Below are 21,113 nucleotides of genomic sequence, written 5' to 3'. Positions count from 1 at the left end.
TGATGCAAACCTTCACACAGAACATTTAAACGGTTTATTTGGATTTCAGACATAGTCAGAGTGTTTGTCCCGACACATGCAGCCTCTTAAAATCTGATGAGTCCTGGAGGACTTGGTGCTGGATGGTGGTCGGCCATGCCGTCTCAAACTGCTTCACTCGTAGTAGAAGCTGGCAGTGACCGTGAAGACGTCCGACGAGCCTTCGTACGGCGTTATGACCGGCTGCAGGCCTTTCAGCTCTTTGTAGTGGCCAAAGTGTTTGATCCTGTAGGAGCCCGCCAAGGCTGTCGGGGGAATCTGCCACTCCACTGTGGCGTTACTCTGCCAGTTTGACCCCTTCAGCCAGTGAAACCTGCAGCAAGACAAGCGACTTTTACTCCTCAAAGGACCCTGGAGTTAAAAGAGGAACGTCTGCAACGTGACTTTAGTTTCAGTTTGTATGTTTTTATGATTACAGCTCACGAAAATCAGAAATCCAGGTTCCAGAATATTTAGACTTTGTGCTCTTTCAGGCTAGGAGAGGGCACTTAACCACACCTTTGTCTACCTTACCTGTAGACAAAGGTGCCGGGTCATCTGCTGGTATTGCTACTGGTTGCTGATTCCACCTTCTCACAGTGCCCAATACTATCAAATAACTTAATGATATTGTTAGTGTTTCTGATTGGTCAGGAAACTCACCTGACCTGAACCCTGCAGACACAATCAGAAAGTCTGGAGTGGACGAGAAACACTCGACCAGCTCCAACCAAAGCAACCCGAGCTTCAGTGACCCACAGGCTGACGAGGGACTCAAACCAAGTACTGAGTGTATAAATACACATACTTAAGAGAGGTTGGACATTTCTGTCTGCAAATCCTTTTTTGATCAATTTAAGGAAATATTCTAAAAATCAAAGGTTTTTTTGCTGATTTTCATGAGCTGTAGACCATTTTTTTAAATTAAAATTACAAAAGAAGTTTTTTTGTTGTTGTTTTTAAAAACCTGATCAGATTTTTGAGATGCACAGCTACACATTAATCTACCTGGTCTCCCATGATGCATCATTGTGGACAACCTCCCAGGTTTCTGTTCTGTTGTCAAAAATCTCAACAGTGACAAAGGTCTTATCCCTCTGCAACAAACAAGAGGAAGAGGTCAGAAAGACGTTTAAAGTATACTAGAAATGCTGGATAACAATGCTAAGCTAACAGTGGCTGAAACACTAGGATACAGGTGGATGAAGAAGAAGAGTTCTTACAATATCTCCAGAGTTTCTCGGGTTCCCTGCTACAAACGTGACAGTCACAACATCACCCTGAAAACCACATTAAATATTTAAGACTCATTTTGTCCACATAAACACAGAGCGGTGTCATCAGCGTGGACCCTGAGGAACACAGTAAGAGTGTGAAGGTGTTTCCTACCTGTCTATAAACGGGGTAAACCTCCTCCAGGACGTCTCCAAAGCTCATATTCTCAGGTTTTCTGTCAAAGAGCGCCAGGGGCACAAAATTAAAGAGATTCTCTGTGAAGAAGGGAGGCTGAGGGCCGGCTGGCAGCTCTGAGACTCTGTCCTGGAAGCAGAAAACATGTTTAATGTCAGCAAGTGTTACATAGGATTGGCTTCACACTGCAGTGAGGGTCTTCTGTTGACTGTTTGCATCCAATTGTTGGCCCTGGCTTTATGAAATATTTCTGCTACAACCTCATTTATTCATTCAAGATTCTTTATTTGTCACATGTGTAGGTATACGAGTACAACACAGTGAAATGTATCCCGACTGTGCTCCTCAACTCTGATCAACCTGATCAGAAGTTAAACCTTTTCACTGTTTCATCTGATGTTTCCACCTCACATAAAGTAAAAACATGTTCAGACTATGAGAAGTTTGACGGATGTTTAGCCATCTGAGTTTGGTTCAGTTTCATGTTTTATCTCAATCATCTTTATATTCGAAGAAGATTTTCCTGTGATTTTCTTTTGTATAGATTAAGTAACATGTAAGCAATGTTACAGAATAATTCCTGTGTAGAAATATTCTTCTGCTCTTATTGTTTCTCTGGCAGAGAGAGAGAGTAGGTCTCACACTGCAGCTTGTTTCAGAGGATAAACTGGTGATAAATCTGCTGTTTAAACAGCTCTGTGGGCTCTTTCTGAACTCTGAACAGCGGGTTCAGATCAGGTGAACAAGGAGGCCATGTCATTAGTTTTCTTCTTTTATACCCTTTCTTGCCAGCCACGCTGTGGAGTACTTGGGCTGGAGCTTGTCCTCATGAACTCATGTTTTTCTTTCACTAACTGTTCTGAGCATCGAGGGAAGCGTGACCCCGTGTTTCCAGTGTGCTCATTAATGCTGATGAAAGATGTAATCCATTCATTCACACCTGAGCAATGGCTCGGGCCAGGCCTCGATACTTTTGCAGGTAGGCACTGAGCGTGTGCGGGCCGTATATGGTTGAAGCGCCTTCATACCGTTGCACCTGAAAAAGAGACAATCAGAGTAAGTTTCCAGCCTGCTAAATGTCCATTAATATATATATATATTTATTTTGGCCTTTATTATTGGAGTACAGAGAGGACACACAGGAAGCAGTCTTGGTGGACCTGAACCAAGAACCCTACAGTAGCTTTCTGGGGTAAGCCAAACTAAATAAACACAACATTTATGTGTGTTTAGTTTCCTTTAAATACATTTTTTATGAAATTATTAAAAGTAGGTCATATCATTTTTTTTTTAAAAATTTAAAGATTTTCTTTTTCATTTTTCAAATTAATTGGACAATTTATTTTTGGCAGATTTACTGAAGATCTATGAGCAGATTAATGAAGAATGAAAATAATCATTACTTCCCTCCCCGCTCTGAAACTCATGTTTGAAACTCTGTTGGTATCACAGGAACAGTGTAAACACCACAGGGACACCTTTAACTGTTTTATTTATTTACACAGGTTTGCTTTTTACAGCCGTACTAATTTTACTCTGTGATATTTTATTTAAGTAAAGACTGAGTACTTTCTCCAAATCTGACTGTTTTATGTCCAGTTGGATTTATTCACACACTGATTTGGATTTTACAATTTAGCAAATGACTCTAAAAACTACAAATCCCATAAAGTTCAGCAGATGTGTACCTGGTATTCTTCATAGGTGGTGATGTAATGAGTGTACACGTTACTGAGGCCTGCAATCACCACCTCCATGTCCTTTAGTGTTCCCTCTGACTCCAGCTCCTGGCTCACAGTAACAACAACACAGTAACAACACATTAACAGCAAAACGGTTATAAAACAGTTGTAAAACATTTATAACAAGTTATAAAACAGTCATAACAGAGTAACAACAACACAGTTATAACACAGTAACAACAGCAGTAACAGTGAAACGGTTGTAAAACAGTTACAACACAGTTACAACACAGTGACAACACAGTTATAACACAGTGACAACACAGTAACAACACCAATACAGTAACAACAGTAACAACAACACAATTATAACACAGTAACAACACAGTTATAACACAGTAACAACAATACAGTAACAACAGTAACAACAACACTGTTATAACACAGTAACAACACAGTAACAACACAGTTACAACACAGTTATAACAACAGTAACAACGCAGTAACAACACAGTTACAACACAGTTACAACAATACAGTAACAACAGTAACAACAACACAGTTATAACACAGTAACAACACAGTAACAACACAGTGGTGTGACCCGTAAACACTCGAAAATAATTGTTTTTACATGAAGCGTTGTTGTCAAGTCCTTTCTCACCTCTTTGACAGCTTCTCGTAACCTCCGCCCTGACATGGTGCTGTTAAAGACATACACATATATATGCAGCAGAGTGTTATTACTGTGTTATAGGCAGCTGTGTTGTAGTAACAGCTGTCGGTAAAATGTCGTTACGTCATTTCTCCAGGAATAGCTACGACAGCCACAGAGCCGATGGTGATCATCTGAACGTCGACAATCTGAGGATGCCAGGGCAGAGGCCAGTTCATCTGCACAGACACACCACGACAGTCTCATGTTATTGGATTCACTCTCAACACTTACCACCTCTCAGGTTTTACCTGCTCCTAGTAGATTTTGTGCCCTCTTCTCTTTAATTTAAGCCCAACTTTCTTTTAGGGTTTGAGCCAGTTGGACCTCACAGTCCAGATTTACAGGCCAGGTTATTTCCTGAAACTTAAAGTCAGGCCTGTGGGGAGCTGGATGAAGCATCATAACCTGTATTAGTGTCAGACTGTAGTTATACACTGACTGTGGGTCATTGTCTGATGTGCTCTGATAACATAAATGTTGGATTCATGTTCATCACAGACTATATTTTGTATGTGTGAGCCTCGCCTCACCTCCCCCGTGCTGAAGAGGATGGGTTTGGGATGATGACATTCCTTCGTCTGATTGGATGGTTGGCCAAGCAAAGCATCTCTGATCCCATCCCAGAAGGGGTCTCCTTCCACAGCGCCTTCACACAGAGATAGAGTCAGGTTAACACAGCCCATCTCCGCAGGCTTGCAGCCCAATGTGAGCTAAGGGACAGAATCACCTTGGGTGAAGTTCAGGCCTCCGCCTCCATCTGTTGTTCCTGCTGCAAAGCTGTGACCCAGAGCTGGTTTACATGTGCTCGCCTGAAACACACAAACACAGCGTAGCTCAGCTTTTATATGAAATAGAAGCAGGAAGGTGCCGGCCACAGCTTTTCTCTGTGAGGCATTTTTACCCTGCGTTCACATTAAAAAGAAACTAACACATTAAAAGAAGCTGAGTTATCTGTTAGGAGCTGCTGTTCGTACCCACACATCGCAGAACAAGAGAAAACATGTCTGTAAAATGAATGAATGAAGAAAACATTAAAAATGTGTCCCTGGGAAACATGACATCAAATTTTAATTATTATGAATAATTATTAATGCTGTTTTTAAATTTCTTAATCTGTGTGTGTGTGTGTGTGTGTGTGTGTGTGTGTGTGTGTGTGTGTGTGTGTGTGTGACCGTGTGTGTCTCATTGATCTGAACAGTGACATCAGTCATGTTGACCCACTGATGAGCATGATGAATGAAGCCGGTCACCTCCTCGACTGCATTTGCATACAGTTCCTGCAGGGGGCAGCACAACAAGCACACAGTTGTGACTTTGTTACTCGTGGGGATGCTAATCGAATTCCTTTCAGGTTTAAACAAACATTCATGAAGCAAAGACAAAGTCAAGACACAGAAACAATGAATCTTTGTGAGGGTCACACTTTTGTCCCCATAAGCACTGAGTCCCCACAAAGCTTTAATCCACACACGTCCCGATATGGCAGTGAATACAAGCACGAAGCTTGTCAGATTTTTTTTATCATTACATGACGCTGTGTTGTTTTCTGAAACGAGGCACACGTACCTTGGCTTTCAGGTAGACGTTGTGTCCGATGATCCGAGTGCTCTCAAACATGTCTTCTCCAGGTCCGGACGCCAGACACATTGTAGTCTGGCAGACACACATTTATTGGTTTCTTTCTGCAATTTATTAACTATCTTAACGAGTGTGTGTGTGTGTGTCTGTGTGTTGTGTATTTACCCCTCCTATGGGACAGGAGCTGTTCAGGTAGTCACAGGGCAGCCCAGTGTTCACACAGTACGGTCCTCTGGTGTTCGGAGTGACGTCGCCGAGGTTACTGGAGGAGAAACCAGCAACGAAACTTCCCTGAAACACACACACACACACACACACACACACACACACACACACACACACACACACACACAGAAACACTTTAATTATATCCCCAAATAAACCATAATGAGTAAATGTTCAGCTGGAAACTTTCAAACACTATATTTACCAAAACGACCAAAAATGCAAAAAAATAATTTGCTTGTTTTATCTTCTGGTTTCTGTTTTTTACTGAGTTTGTGTTAAAAATCACAAACTCTGAGACTGTGGTCGGGCTTTGATGCAACCTCCTCAGGTTACCTGTCCAGGTAGCCCTCCGGGGTTCTTGTCCTGCTCCAACAGGTAGGAGGCGTAGCCCATGTTGTCGCTGCTCACCATGCGGTTGGTGTAGTTCATGCTCACCGCGTGGACAGCAAACCAGCTGTCAGCAGCAAAGCACAGTAAGAATAATGATAGTAATAAACGATGGCAGCATTATTAAAGGAGTGCTGTGTGCGTTTGTACCTGATCATACCGATGCCGTCTCCATCCTGATCGGTGAACTTCAGCACCAGCACCTGTTTGTCGGTGTTCCACTTATACCTGAAAGATCAATAACACAAACACCTGATCAAATCAGCCAATTGTGTGGCAGCAGTGCAGGTGAGGAGCTGCAGGTGTTTCCATCAGCCTGTCTCTGTGAGAGTTTATGAAGCTTTTTATTTCCTGTATTTTCTCTGAGGTTTACAGAGGAGAACTGATCTATAGCAGAGCGACCAGAGCTGCAGGGATGCACTGATGCCCTCTAAACAATAAATCAGGCCTAATACAGGTTTCAAATTATTATCCACGAGTACCTGCGCCTCTCCTCCTCAGGGTTGTTCAGGTACGAGTGAGGACTTCTGTTCAGGCTGCTGTCGTCCAGCTCTCCTCTGTTCCTGTAGATCCTGCCGGGCCTCATGTTATTGTGGGCTATGTCTATACTCTGGAATCAGGGTTTCAATTATGAGTACACAGTTCTTCGGTACACCCGTACTGTGACAGATAAACATTTCTAATAAAGATAATAATTTAAAACTGTATTCTCCTATCCCCCCTGAACTACCCATCGCGTCGTGATACCACGCTTATCCAATCATCCAAATTATTTATTATTACTCTCCCAGCCTTCAGTCCTCCACCGTCCAAGAAGAATCGCAGAGGACGGCTCTCTATTCCTTTCTCAGGTTCTGAACCAGCACAGGATGATTCACAGACTCTGTGTGAACTTTATCAAAGTCGAAAAAAGACTTTATCAAGACTTATAGATTTATACACTCAGAAAAATTATGGTTCTTAAATGGTTCTTCAGATGACTTCATGGTTCTTTAAAGAACCATCATACGTCAAAGAACCTTTTTATTTTGTAGATGGTTCTTTAGGTATTGCAAATGGTTCTTTAAAGAACAAAAGGTTCCTCATCCTTAGCAATCTAAGTTTGATGGTGTAAAATGGCATAAATATTTATTCACTGTAATGAGGGTGTAAATTATACTGTGTGTTTTGTTTGTGTGCATGTGTGTGCGAAGGGGGAGGGCGGGTTACCTAGCATTACTCTTTAAGAGCAGATGGTAGGAAACTGAATATTCAAATAAAAGTTAGAAATACTTGCTTAAAAATATACTGGTGGCAGGGGTGGGGGCCAAAGCCTAAAGACCCTACCCCCCAACCCCGCAAACCCATTGATCACAAATAATGTGGTAATAGAATATGGAATTTATTATTAAGACGTTTATGATTATGGTGAGTTAACAAACAGTAGACACAATACACAAATTCAAATACTGTACTTTAGATTTCAATTTTAATAAAGTGTTACTATTTTCTGCTTCAAGGTATTACTTTTGAGATTATTATATATATTAGAAAATATAGCATAATGATAATACTAGTTATTGTGAACTTTACAAACCACCCAGCAGTATGTAAAGTCAAATTATAAAATACAAGTAAATAACAATTGCACAACAGAATGTCAGTGTAATGAACATACTTATGTGTAATGAACACACTCTGTGTTCATTATCGACACACTTAGTTTTGACAAAGCACACTGCTTAGGTAAATGATCTGAGTACTTGTTTATCACTGAGCAATTTGTTAATATGTGTTTCGAGCCAAATAAATGACAGAGTGAGAGAGAGAGAGCGTTACGTTAGAACACGTCGTACTATGGCAACCTCCCGAAAGGGAGGGGGGGTGTCAATCGTTGGGATGCGCATGCGCAGACAGATTGCGCGACCGGCGGGCCTTGAACTTTCTAAGGGAAAAAACAAGTTCTCGCGGCCGGTGACAGCGAAACGGATAAAGTCTTGAGTACCTGCTGGTCTTTGAAGCTCTGGATTCTGGGACTGTTGGAAAAGGTAAAACATTTTCATTAAAACCTTTTTACTGTTTTGTTTTTGTTACTCGTCATTGTAGCTTGCTGTTAATGCTGTGCTAAAAATAACAGTTAGCTATGTTAGATACGTTAGCCGTTGAGGTTAACATAATTTAGTATCGGTATACAGAACTGTTTTCCTAACAAAACCACTGTTATAATTAAGTGAAGATGCTCCCAACTAATTTGAACCTTTGGCTTCTAAAATATGTGGTTCTATTGCGGCGTACATAACGTAATGTCAGCTAGACCGATATTAAAATTTATAATATTGTTAAAGTCACTAAAATGGCGCCTGAAGCCTGTTGTGATGTGAGCTCTGTGTCTGCTCTAGAAACTCAGAAATTCAGTTAAATTTCATTTATCCACCATCATACATTAATGGAAACGGAAGGCTGGGTGTCTGTACCGCTGTGATTGGCTGAGAAGCACGCGCGGGTCACTTTCAAGTGTCTGCCAGCATTGAGGGGGGAGAAGAAACTCGAGTTCTTCAGCAAACTATCGGGGTGTTAAGAAATATTTTATCATCTCCTGAAACGGTCACATCGTTGTCCTCATCACTTGATCGAGATGGGACTGCACCCAGTGTTACCCACAGCACGGTGGAAAGTGAGATGAGGGAACTTTTTAGACTAGCTAACACCCGGGTAGCTTCAACGAGCCAAGTAGCTACACGGAGTTCGACTGGAGTGGGGCAGTCTTTTATGGCGTTATTTTTGTGCCACTATTCTGAGCGCACGTAAAAAAAAGTTTGCAGGTGCAAGTGTTGCATTTTGAGGAGAAATGTATTTTGAGCGAAGAAAAGCTGAATTTGAGTGAACAAAATTCATTGCTGCGTGCAAAAAATGTATTTCAGTGTTTGCTATTATCCACACACACACACACAATAGCAGCCCCTCTCGATCAGTTTTTGCATTTGCGCTCACTCGCTCTCAACATTTCTGCCCGTCTTGCATCTCTTCTTTGTGTATGCCGTTATATTTGTGCCACAAAACCAGCCAATCACAGACTTGGATGCAAAAATATCTGATTGGCTGTTTTGGTCTCCAATCAGCTCGAAATGATGAAATGCAATATCCCAGAATCCATTTCGTCCAAAACTCAAACGAGGCAGTGGCGGAGGAACACAGAGCGGCGGAGTTTGAAATATTACTCTTACTGGGTCACAAAATAAACTTTTAAGATATTTTCATGCGAGAATGTTGTTGTGTAAACTTCAAATATCTGCTTAATTCATCAAGACATCACATATTTCCATAAGTGCTCTAACGTTTTCGGAGATGAATCAAGCAGTCAAGTGACGATAACAACGATGTGACCGTTTCAGGAGATGATAAAATATTTCTTAACACCCCGATAGCTTGCTGAAGAACTCGAGTTTCTTCTCCCCTCCATGCTGTCAGATACTTGAAAGTGACCATGCGTGCTTCTCAGCCAATCACAGCGGTACAGACACCCAGCCTTCCGCTTCCATTAAACTCCTTCCGTTTCCACTATACTCTTTCATTCACATACATTATTCTCTTGCATACATATATTTTCTTCAGACATGTATGCATTCTCTTCTTACATACATATATTATTTGTGAGATTAAATGCATATTGAATGCATGTAAATGAGAGCAAAATGTAGGAATGCATAAATGAAAGTGCATGTATGTTAGAGTGAGAATTTGTAAATATGTACATTAAAATACATGTATAAGAGAGCACAATACTGCAATGTGTGTGTTAAATACAGGGAGTGCAGAATTATTAGGCAAATGAGTATTTTGTCCACATCATCCTCTTCATGCATGTTGTCTTACTCCAAGCTGTATAGGCTCGAAAGCCCACTACCAATTAAGCATATTAGGTGATGTGCATCTCTGTAATGAGAAGGGGTGTGGTCTAATGACATCAACACCCTATATCAGGTGTGCATAATTATTAGGCAACTTCCTTTCCTTTGGCAAAATGGGTCAAAAGAAGGACTTGACAGGTTCAGAAAAGTCAAAAATAGTGAGATATCTTGCAGAGGGATGCAGCAGTCTTAAAATTGCAAAGCTTCTGAAGCGTGATCATCGAACAATCAAGCGTTTCATTCAAAATAGTCAACGGGTCGCAAGAAGCGTGTGGAAAAACCAAGGCGCAAAATAACTGCCCATGAACTGAGAAAAGTCAAGCGTGCAGCTGCCAAGATGCCACTTGCCACCAGTTTGGCCATATTTCAGAGCTGCAACATCACTGAGTGCCCAAAAGCACAAGGTGTGCAATACTCAGAGACATGGCCAAGGTAAGAAAGGCTGAAAGACGACCACCACTGAACAAGACACACAAGCTGAAACGTCAAGACTGGGCCAAGAAATATCTCAAGACTGATTTTTCTAAGGTTTTATGGACTGATGAAATGAGAGTGAGTCTTGATGGGCCAGATGGATGGGCCCGTGGCTGGATTGGTAAAGGGCAGAGAGCTCCAGTCCGACTCAGACGCCAGCAAGGTGGAGGTGGAGTACTGGTTTGGGCTGGTATCATCAAAGATGAGCTTGTGGGGCCTTTTTCGGGTTGAGGATGGAGTCAAGCTCAACTCCCAGTCCTACTGCCAGTTTCTGGAAGACACCTTCTTCAAGCAGTGGTACAGGAAGAAGTCTGCATCCTTCAAGAAAAACATGATTTTCATGCAGGACAATGCTCCATCACACGCGTCCAAGTACTCCACAGCGTGGCTGGCAAGAAAGGGTATAAAAGAAAACTAATGACATGGCCTCCTTGTTCACCTGATCTGAACCCCATTGAGAACCTGTGGTCCATCATCAAATGTGAGATTTACAAGGAGGGAAAACAGTACACCTCTCTGAACAGTGTCTGGGAGGCTGTGGTTGCTGCTGCACGCAATGTTGATGGTGAACAGATCAAAACACTGACAGAATCCATGGATGGCAGGCTTTTGAGTGTCCTTGCAAAGAAAGGTGGCTATATTGGTCGCTGATTTGTTTTGGTTTTGTTTTTGAATGTCAGAAATGTATATTTGTGAATGTGGAGATGTTATATTGGTTTCACTGGTAAAAATAAATAATTGAAATGGGTATATATTTGTCTTTGTTAAGTTGCCTAATAATTATGCACAGTAATAGTCACCTGCACGCACAGATATCCCCTAAAATAGCTAAAACTAAAACAAACTAAAAACTACTTCCAAAACATTCAGCTTTGATATTAATGAGTTTTTTGGGTTCATTGAGAACATGGTTGTTGTTCAATAATAAAATTATTCCTCAAAAATACAACTTGCCTAATAATTCTGCACTCCCTGTATGTGTAAACATGAGAATAAAAATATCTAAATATAAAATTTAAAATAAAACTATGTGAGAGTGAAAGTATATGTATGTGAAAGAAGAATATATGTATGTGCGAGTGAAAGAATGAATTTTGGCTTGTACAGCCCCTCATAGCCAGTCGTAGAGGAGGCATCGACACATAAATCTACCCGGCTTAAATCACAAGACCACCTTTGACCGAAAAGCTGTAGATTTTTCTTGTTTGCACAAATTAATTCAGATTCACACTAATTCTTTTCACAGCTCCAACAAAATGAGGAAGAGGAGGGAGAAACAATTAGATTGAATTACAATTGGATGGAAGTCGAGGACAAGGAGAAGGAAGCTTAGGATGAGGAGGAAGAAAAGCAGCAGGAGCATCTTTAGGGATCTCTATGATGTCATTGAGGTTTGTTTCATTAATATTGTCCTCTCAAAAAGAAAGATTAACTTGTTTTAGTTCACCTACTTCCTGTATTAAATAGTGATGTGCAAAACGTGGAAAACCACGGAGCAGGCACGTATAGTGCACCTGCACGTAAATGAACATTAAATCTCTCAGACTAAAATCTGTATTATACTTTTAGTCTTAAAAACATATGTTGTATATTTATCACCCTTATGATAAAACCCATGTCAGCCATTGGTTCATAGACTTTGTATTTTGAAGTCTCAACATTTGCTTTATTGCTATTGCTATGTGGGTTTTTGTGAGCCTTTTGGGACCATATTAGGATGAGGGATCAGAATCTGGAGTCGTGCACACTACTGTTTCATTTAGCGTGTATCCATAAGATTTGTACAGCAGATCCAAGTTGTGCCTTGAAAACAGGAAAGTCGTCTGCATAGAGGAGAACTTTAATAGCAGGCTTGTACAAAGTGAGGCTTTGTGCTCACATTTGCTGCAAACACTTGTTTTACCCTGTTTTGATGCAGAATTCATTTGAAATCAGGCAAGAACTGGACTTGTTTTTTATAATGTGTTCTTGTGAATTGATTGTGTATCACATACATTTGATTTGGGTTCCAGTTCTTTTTTTCTGCAAGACAACAGTCGTCTGCCGGCCAAAAAAGTTTTCCAAATACCTCCACGTGATCAAGCCTGGATTTAGAAAAGAATAGCAAAAAAATCTGCACCTCCTGCTTCACATGCAATTTGTGTTTGTGTGTTCAGAGGCGGCGGCGAGAGGGGAGACCTCGGCTCATCCAGCTGGAGAGCCTGACAAGGAGGAGTCGAACATTAACTCTGCTCTTCCAGGGCACCCTGCAGACTCGGCTGCTGGCAACAGCGAGGGAGTGCGGCCGCCGCTGGGATGACGTGAACGCCAAACAGGAGTCCATCACAGGTCGACTGCAGGTATGCGAGTCAGACCTTCTGAGGAGGGTTTCACTTTTCTCTCTTCTTTATAATTGACCCTTGTTTTCTCTCTCTCAGCTCCTTGTCTCAGAGTGGGATTTGAAGCACAAAGGGAGGAGCTTGTCGTTTGGTTGGCTGATATGGATGTCCGCCTGAGTGAGGTTAACCAGCTGACAAAACTGAAACAACTGCAGGTGTGGGGTTGTTTTGATATAACATATATTTGATATGATACATACGTCAGAGACATTATCCTAAACTGGACTAACAAAGGACCATGAGTCCAACATGAAACTTGCCTTACATAAGGTTAGGCTGAAGTTCATTGATAATTTTAATCAAAAACTTGTTGAAACTTGTTGAAACTTGTTGAACACATTTTCATCTGCTGATGAAAATGTGTTGATTTATTGGTCTGGTATGAAGCTCTTGCTATTTCTAATGTGTTTTTATCACTTTCTGATGTTTTATTAATTAAACAATACATGTATTCATTGTTGTGTTATCTATAGATATAGTATTTATATATTTTTATTTATAGTATAGTAAAATGTTTAATTATTACTGTTTAAATGACTAATATGTGACATGTATTAGTAGTGATGTTGAGCTGAGGGTTAAAATGCCTTTTGTCTTTTGGTATATTATGAAATGGCAATAAACCATTAATATATGTCTATGCTGTGCTCGTATTTATTTTACCCTACTCAAATTCAATTTATGATACATTTTATTTTGAAAATTTAAAATGGTTCTTTAAAGAACCATTTTTAAAAAGGTTCTTTGAAAAACCATTAAAGGTGCCCCAAAGAATTCAATTCAATTCAATTCAATTTTATTTATATAGCGCCAAATCACAACAAAAGTCGCCTCAAGGCGCTTTATATTGTACAGTAGATAGCACAATAATAAATACAGAGAAAACCCAACAATCATATGACCCCTATGAGCAAGCACTTTGGCGACAGTGGGAAGGAAAACTCCCTTTAACAGGAAGAAACCTCCGGCAGAACCAGGCTCAGGGAGGGCGGGGCCATCTGCTGTGATTGGTTGGGGTGAAAGAAGGAAAACAGGATAAAGACATGCTGTGGGAGAGAGACAGAGATTAATAACAGATATGATTCGATGCAGAGAGGTCTATTAGCACATAGTGAGTGAGAAAGGTGACTGGAAGGAAAAACTCAATGCATCATGGGAATCCCCGCAGCCTACGTCTATTGCAGCATAACTAAGGGAGGATTCAGGGTCACCTGGTCCAGCCCTAACTATATGCTTTAGCAAAAGGAAAGTTTGAAGCCTAATCTTGAAAGTAGAGATAGTGTCTGTCTCCTGAATCCAAACTGGAAGTTGGTTCCACAGAAGAGGGCCTGAAAACTGAAGGCTCTGCCTCCCATTCTACTTTTAAATACTCTAGGAACAACAAGTAGGCCTGCAGAGCGAGAGCGAAGTGCTCTAATAGGGTGATATGGTACTACAAGGTCATTAAGATAAGATGGGGCCTGATTATTTAAGACCTTGTATGTGAGGAGCAGGATTTTGAATTCAATTCTGGATTTAACAGGAAGCCAATGAAGGAAGCCAAAGAGGAGAAATATGCTCTCTTTTCTAGTCCCTGTCAGTACCCTTGCTGCAGCATTTTGGATTAGCTGAAGGCTTTTCAGGGAGTTTTAGGACATCCTGATAATAAAGAATTACAGTAGTCCAGCCTGGAAGTAATAAATGCATGAACTAGTTTTTCAGCATCACTCTGAGACAGGATATTTCTAATTTTAGAGATGTTGTGCAAATGGAAGAAAGCAGTCTTACATATTTGTTTAATATGTGCGTTGAAGGACATGTCCTGGTCAAAAATGACTCAAGGTTTCTCACAGTGTTACTGGAGGCCAAGGTAATGCCATCCAGAGTAAGAATCTGGTTAGATACCATATTTCTAAGATTTTCAGGGCCGAGTACAATAACCTCAGTTTTCAGACAGCCAGCAATTTAAGGAGAACATGCGGCTAAACATGTCACTCCTGGTCTGATTGGGAGGGACCAGAGAAAACTACAGAGTCCGACATTGTTTTGGCAAAGTTACACACCGATTCAATATTGATTTTAGTGACCTCCGATTACGCGTAACGGTGTCATTACTGCCGACGTGAATTATGATCTTACTGTATTTACGTTTACCCTTAGCCAGCAGTTTTAAATTTCCTTCAATGTCGCCTGCTCTGGCCCCTGGAAGACAATTGACTATGGTTGCCGGTGTCTCTAGCTTCACATGTCTGAGAACAGAATCACCAATTACCAGAGTTTGACCCGGCGGGTGTGTCGCCGAGTGGGGGGAAAAACAGTTGAACACATGAACAGGTTGGTGGTGTACCTGGGGCTTCAGTTTAAGACTATGCTTCCTCCTCACCGTCACCCAGCCGCCTCTTTTCCCCAGCTGCTTGGGGTCTGCCGGGGAACAGCTAGCGGGCCTACGCTATCTTCGGCTGCACCAGCTACAGGGGCCTGGCTAGCTACGGGTGAATGAAGGGTGCTGCGGCCGAGTCTCCAATTCAGTAATCCTGGCCTCCAGAGCTGCAAATATGCTACATTTGTTACCGGTATCATTACTGCTAAAGGAGGCCGAGGAGTAGCTAAACATCTGACACAATGAGCAGGAAAGTGCAGGAGGGACAGGTGAAGTAGCCATGGTGCTAACGAGTCAGCTACGAGCTAAGCTAAGCTAGCGAAACAGTAAAGAGACAGTGAGTGAATACTTTGGCTATAAATTAGGTAGTGAGTACACAGAAAGTGTGATTCAGATGAAGCACGTTAAGATTATACTATGAAAAAGGGATGTATCAAAAGATTTAAATTAAATTGCTAAGCAGAAAAGCTACTCAGAAACACCACTGTGTTTGAGCAGGAACAGGAAGTGATACTCTACCACAAAGCGAGCGAACACCAAGTGACAGCGCCACCAAGAGTCAGGAACCATTTCTTGATGGTTCTTTGGGGCACCTTTAAAGGTTCTTCAATGAACCACTGAAAGAAATGGTTCTTCAAAGAACCATTGTTTGAAAGGTTCTTTGTGGCACCAAAAGAGGTTCTTCTATGGCATCAGTCTAAAAAACCACTTTTGGTTCCAGTTGGCACCTTTATTTTTCTGAGTGTAGACTTATACATCAGATCGAATAGATAGAAGAATTGAGACCTGCATATTCTAAAAGACAAAATGTTCAAATGTTTTCAATAAACAAATATAATAAAGGTCTTTAAATGTGTGTTATGTTAAAATAAACACTCATTCGGCCATGTTGGCTAACGAAAAGTGAATATTAGCTAGAAGAATAGGAACTGTTATATACTGTCGTTCATCACACACACACACACACACACACACACACACACACACAGGTACACACACACACACAGGTATACACACACAGGTACACACCTTAACAATGCCGTTGACCAACGGCTCGATGGCAGCCTTCATGTAACCGCCTGTGATCATGAACAGCGTGTACTGGAAATATCCACCAGGTCCACAGTGAGTGTGAGTCCCACTCAGAACAACGTTATCCTGCCGGTATAGATCCCCGTACTTCACCTGCAGTGCCTGCAGAACCTGCACACACACACACTGCTTTGTGTGCTTTGTAAAGACCTTTAACACGAGACACATTGGTCCCCACAAAGACAGATGTACAAGATCACGCTAAGGTTGGGCGATATGGAAACATTTTCCAACCGACATTCATCAGTCCAGTAACCAACAATAGGCGGTATATTCACGCAGGTGCAGAGTTTTTGATGGGCAGAGCAATGTAATCATGCACGTACTGATTTGCATGTTTAGAATTTAAATGTTTTGTTTGGAGGAAATATTTTAGCTTCTTTTCTTGTTTGTTTCAGTATTATTATCACTACTTTTTGGATTATTCATTTATTAATCTGACATGCGCCAAATCACACAAAACATTGGTAGATTTTTTTTTATGTTCGCTGGAAAAGACATTTTTGATTTTTAACGTATTTGTTGTTTGGTCAAGTGTGTCAGACAGATAAACATGGTTATACTGGAAAAAATAAGCCAGTTTCTCTTTGTTTCCCTCCCCACCATTGTGGCTTTTTATTTAAATCAAATGTTTTACGCATTTTTCTGAACATAGGCTGCTGCCTTTCTTTCTGTTATGAGTTTGAGTAAATGATTTGGGCGAACTCTGAGGAGTGTGCCATTAAAACAGCGCTATTATTTTTCCATTGACTGCTTCTCTTAGCTTCAGCCAACATGATTAGCAAACTTACTCAGGGGCAAATAAATAAATCGCTCTTGTAAAAACGATCGCCCATTGTCCATATATTCGTTCAACCTTAGGTCACGCACACACAGCATCTCTCCACACATTTGTGAGACCTTTAAGAGTCTCTGATGATGTCGATGCATCATCCTTGAGAACAACAAGAACAAACTACAGCGTGAGGTTAGCTGAGGTAACACCCAGCAGGGGCGGGGTGCTCCCAGCGCTGATCCCAGACCCAGATAAATGGGAAAGATTGTATCAAGAAGGGATTCAGTGTAAAATCTCTGATAAACATGCAGGTCATAAAGAAGAAATCCATCAGAGGGACCGCTCAGAGTCAGAGAGGCTGACATGGTCTGAGCACGTGCAGAGGAGAGAGGGTGGAGGATGGAGATGCAGGCAGGATGAGGAGAGGAAAACCTCAGGAGATGGATGTAGTGAAGGAGGACATTCAGATGGTGGGTGAGAGAGAGGAGGATGCTGGGATAGGAGGAGGTGGAGGCAGATGATCTGCTGAGGAGACCCGCTTCAGCCCAGAAAGTAAAACTTTGAATACAGTGTGTGTGTGTGTGAGTGTGTGTGTGTGGTCACCTCGAGTCGGAGCCTCTGTGAAACCATTCCTATGTCTGCCGTGACGAACACCACCCTGCGCTTGCCGTCATCGACGATGAAGGCTCTGCTGTACAAACGGGTGTGTATGCCTGCAGCCGTCTGCTGAGGGTTTGCATAGCCCATCTAAACACACACACACACACACACACACACATTAAAACCTTCTCAGCAGGTGAGATTAATGACGTTTTACAGTGAGCTCGAGCGTGTTTGTGATCCTGAGTGTGAGTGGGCAGCTCGCGTCTGCAGGATCACAGACGTTCACACAAATGTCACTGTGGTACCTGAATAGACACACATTGTGAGTGTGAACTGTGTGTCTTTCACTTCTAAGACGATGTAAGTCATGATGGGTATAAGACGTGTTTCATGCCAGAACCCAGACTACAAACAAGGTTTTACAGACGACGTCTGATAATCCTGCTGCTTCCAACAGATTCTATGTGTTCATATTCACTAATGTTTTTATGACCGCTCAGCGTTCAGCACTTAGCCCATAAAGATTATCAGTCCAAGCACACCCAGTCGGACCGGAGCGGCAGACTTTGGAGTTTGTTCTCTGCTGGTCCTCTGCTGCTGTTTTCATCTGCACTCATTTATATGTCAAAGTTCTGGGTGTGCTTGACAGGAAGTTGAGAAATGTTTACGGAAGGATCCGCCCAATTCCCATCGCCTGTGGTTGGTTGAAGTTGAGGAATGTCATTCATGTGAAGGTCCTGGGTGCCATGCAGTTTCCAGTGAGCAGCTCTGATGCTGCTGGAATCAGAGATAGTTTGAATGGCAGCGATCGGGTGGACGTGGGCTGCAACGCGGCTTGCAGAGGCAGCAGCAACTACTGACAGAAGCAGTGTAGGAGCGCCACCAGCTGACACTGAGATCGTCTCTTCAGATGCGTGAGCGAGAAGTTGTGCTCATGTATTGTTACCATGGAAAAAAGTGACCACTAACTTGGCTAACTGTTACTTCCCCAGCTGTTCTCTGAAGTTCTGAAGAAGAACTCCAGAGAACAGCTGTGACAGACCAGCAGAAGCCCGGAGAACTGTTGCTCAACAGCACTTTAAAAATAACCACAAGGTCTGCCTCTGTAGAAGCAAAACATAAAGAACTGAGCCGTGGCTCAAGACTTTTGCACAGTTCTGTCCACATACAGGTGACTTCATGTTAAACGCAGCGCGCCACAAGTCCCTGAAGGCAGCATGAGTGAGTTTGTGGTACTGACCATAGGGACATCAGCCGGCGGTCCGGTGCAGTCGGCTCGGCCCACGCCGATCAGGTAAGGTGTGTGCTGAGGGGGCGGAGTCTCTGGATCTGACAGCACGACAGATTTGAATTCATTACAACCTCAGATGTTGGTAATATCTTCATACTTTAGATCTCCTGTGACAACACTGAGAATGAACCTGATTCAGTGTTTTATAATTCAAATAAAATAATCAGACAGTAGTTTGTGCCACAAATCACTGAATCTGACCAATCACATAAAACCAGAAGCTCAGTCAGGAAGTAAACAGTACATCTGTGTTTATGTGGCGGTCTTAAAGGTGCCGGTCTGTAAACATGGATGTTTAATGGGTTCAGGATCGTCCCCATAGTAACAGTTGGTCGGGGCGTGTCAAGCCATTGGATGGTCGATTTTTCCTGCAAATGTTTTTTGCTCCTGAAATTTGAATCATAGCTGCTGAAACATAAAACAGACACGTGTTGGGGATTTATACACAAACAAAGTTTCCTATTAACTGTTATGTTTATTAGCATTAACAAGCACTCAGAGGACAGCTCCGCACTGACCTGACCCTGAGCTTTGACCTGTGACCTTGTGACTAAAATGGTGCAGTTTATCTTTGGCTTCTATAAACTGCACAAACTTGAGGCTTTAAGATATATTCATGCAGTGTGTGATTATGATGTCATATTAAAACAATAAAAAGTGCTGGTCAGCTCTCTCAATGCCCTTTCATATGATATTGACTCCATATGGTTCTCAAGGTTTTTCCAGGTCAGTTTTGACCTTGGACGCTAACAATGAAGGTCAAATGTTTGACCAGCATGGGCACTTGTGTCCCCGGGACCATTGTTGTGAAGATTGAAGACAATTCTTAAAAGATTGTGGGTAACACCGTTTTTACAGATTTTCATATTTTCTGTGACCTTTGACCTTGACTCGATATCACCACAGTGAAATCAGCTCGAGCTGTTGTTGGTATCTACCATCACACAAAATTTGAACATCGTTATCTTGGAAACTGTGGACGCTAGAGTGCTAACAGACAAACGGACGAGCAGAACCAAGGACGTCTGTCCTCCAAACACGCTGTCGGAACAAAGTCGACAAAGCTCCGAGTACACGACAGGATGAACGTCTGAGGTTTTATTGAGTAATTCCTCACCTGTGTGCGTTTCCCTGGTAACGTACAGCACGACCAGCGAGATGCACACGCCGGTCATAACGACGAAGATGACGCCGAGCGTCACTTCCAGAGCTGAAAACCCACAGCACAGCGACTTCCTGCTTCCCATTCTGTCTGTAGGAGGAAACACACTGAAAAGATTTTACCTTTCAGAGCTTCATATCATCAAAAACACGATAATACAAGAAGAAGAATTTCAGAGTCTGATATTCTCAACGTGTTTGAAGAAATGAATCATGGGAACAACAATCCGTCTGTCTGATGACTTCAGAACCGTTTATGCTCATCAGGCTAAAGACCAGACTCCATAAATCTGCCAAGGACCTTCATCAGGTTCTTCCATCAAAGGTTAGACAGCCAGAGTCCGTCCACGAGTAGAAACCAGCAGCGAGGTTTCACAGATCAGACACTTTGGATCATTTTGCACATTAAATCAATCAATCAATCAATTTTCCTTCTGTTTGTTTACTTTGTTTCTCTTTTTCTGCTTTTTGGGGAAATATAGAAAAGAGTTTACAAACGTTTCCAGCTACACGTGGAAGGAAACTTTATATGATTTCTTTGATTTATTTGTTGCAGATGAAAATGATTATTATCTTTTAAAGCAGGTGACCGTCGCTGAGACTAGCCGAGGCTAATCCGGGTCTCCGTCAAGCCCATGTGCGACAAACGCTCGCATTCAGGCGCGAGACGAGAGACGAGCATAAAGACACGACTCACCTGGAGTTGGAGCTTCAGAGAAAGTGTCTGTTCTGACCCGAGGACAGTCTGACCGCTCAGAGCAGCTCAGCTCTTATCTCTCTGATAAACACAAGTCTGCAGGTAAAAAGCTCCAAAGGTTAGCACAAAGGTAAATCACAGATGCTGATCGGCGATTCCAGATAAAAACAACCACGATGGTAATAAGACAATAAATTAGTTCCACCTGTTATCAGACTGATACTTTGAGTTTGATCTCTCAGCACCTCGAAAACAGCCGTTGAACTTATCTGAGCTCAAGGATCGCTCACCTGCTCGTAGTACAGACGGTCCTCTGCAGTACCCTGAGTGATCTCAGAACCAGAACCCGGTGCAGCAGGGAGCCATGCGGTAACA

At 42.0% G+C, this 21,113-nt stretch overlaps 1 protein-coding gene across 2 annotated transcripts; it reads right to left on the bottom strand.

Moving 5' to 3' along the window:
• Positions 1-11: 11 nt before the first annotated feature.
• asah2 (N-acylsphingosine amidohydrolase 2) lies at positions 12-20,785 on the bottom strand. Of its 2 annotated transcripts, XM_039616151.1 has the most exons (21): positions 20,739-20,785; positions 19,998-20,149; positions 18,830-18,918; positions 17,590-17,733; positions 16,149-16,322; positions 6,504-6,631; positions 6,172-6,249; positions 5,968-6,088; positions 5,572-5,697; positions 5,395-5,481; positions 5,001-5,105; positions 4,556-4,637; positions 4,359-4,474; positions 3,910-4,004; positions 3,775-3,814; positions 3,117-3,215; positions 2,369-2,464; positions 1,408-1,557; positions 1,242-1,298; positions 1,027-1,115; positions 12-352 (listed from the first exon to the last, which is right to left on the bottom strand). In XM_039616151.1, the coding sequence occupies exons 2-21, from the start codon at positions 20,125-20,127 to the stop codon at positions 154-156; spliced, it is 2,205 nt and encodes a 734-aa protein (XP_039472085.1). In that variant the 5' UTR covers positions 20,128-20,149; positions 20,739-20,785; the 3' UTR covers positions 12-153. The 2 variants fall into 2 exon arrangements, with proteins under 2 accessions (XP_039472085.1, XP_039472086.1); XM_039616152.1 differs by lacking the exon at positions 20,739-20,785 and having other exon boundaries at positions 19,998-20,681.
• Between the last annotated feature and the right edge of the window lie 328 nt (positions 20,786-21,113).

The sequence above is a fragment of the Oreochromis aureus genome, linkage group 8, assembly GCF_013358895.1.
Source record: "Oreochromis aureus strain Israel breed Guangdong linkage group 8, ZZ_aureus, whole genome shotgun sequence".
Taxonomy (NCBI): domain Eukaryota; kingdom Metazoa; phylum Chordata; class Actinopteri; order Cichliformes; family Cichlidae; genus Oreochromis; species Oreochromis aureus.
Note: the sequence above shows the minus strand (reverse complement) of the source record. Positions and strands in the feature narration are given on the sequence as shown.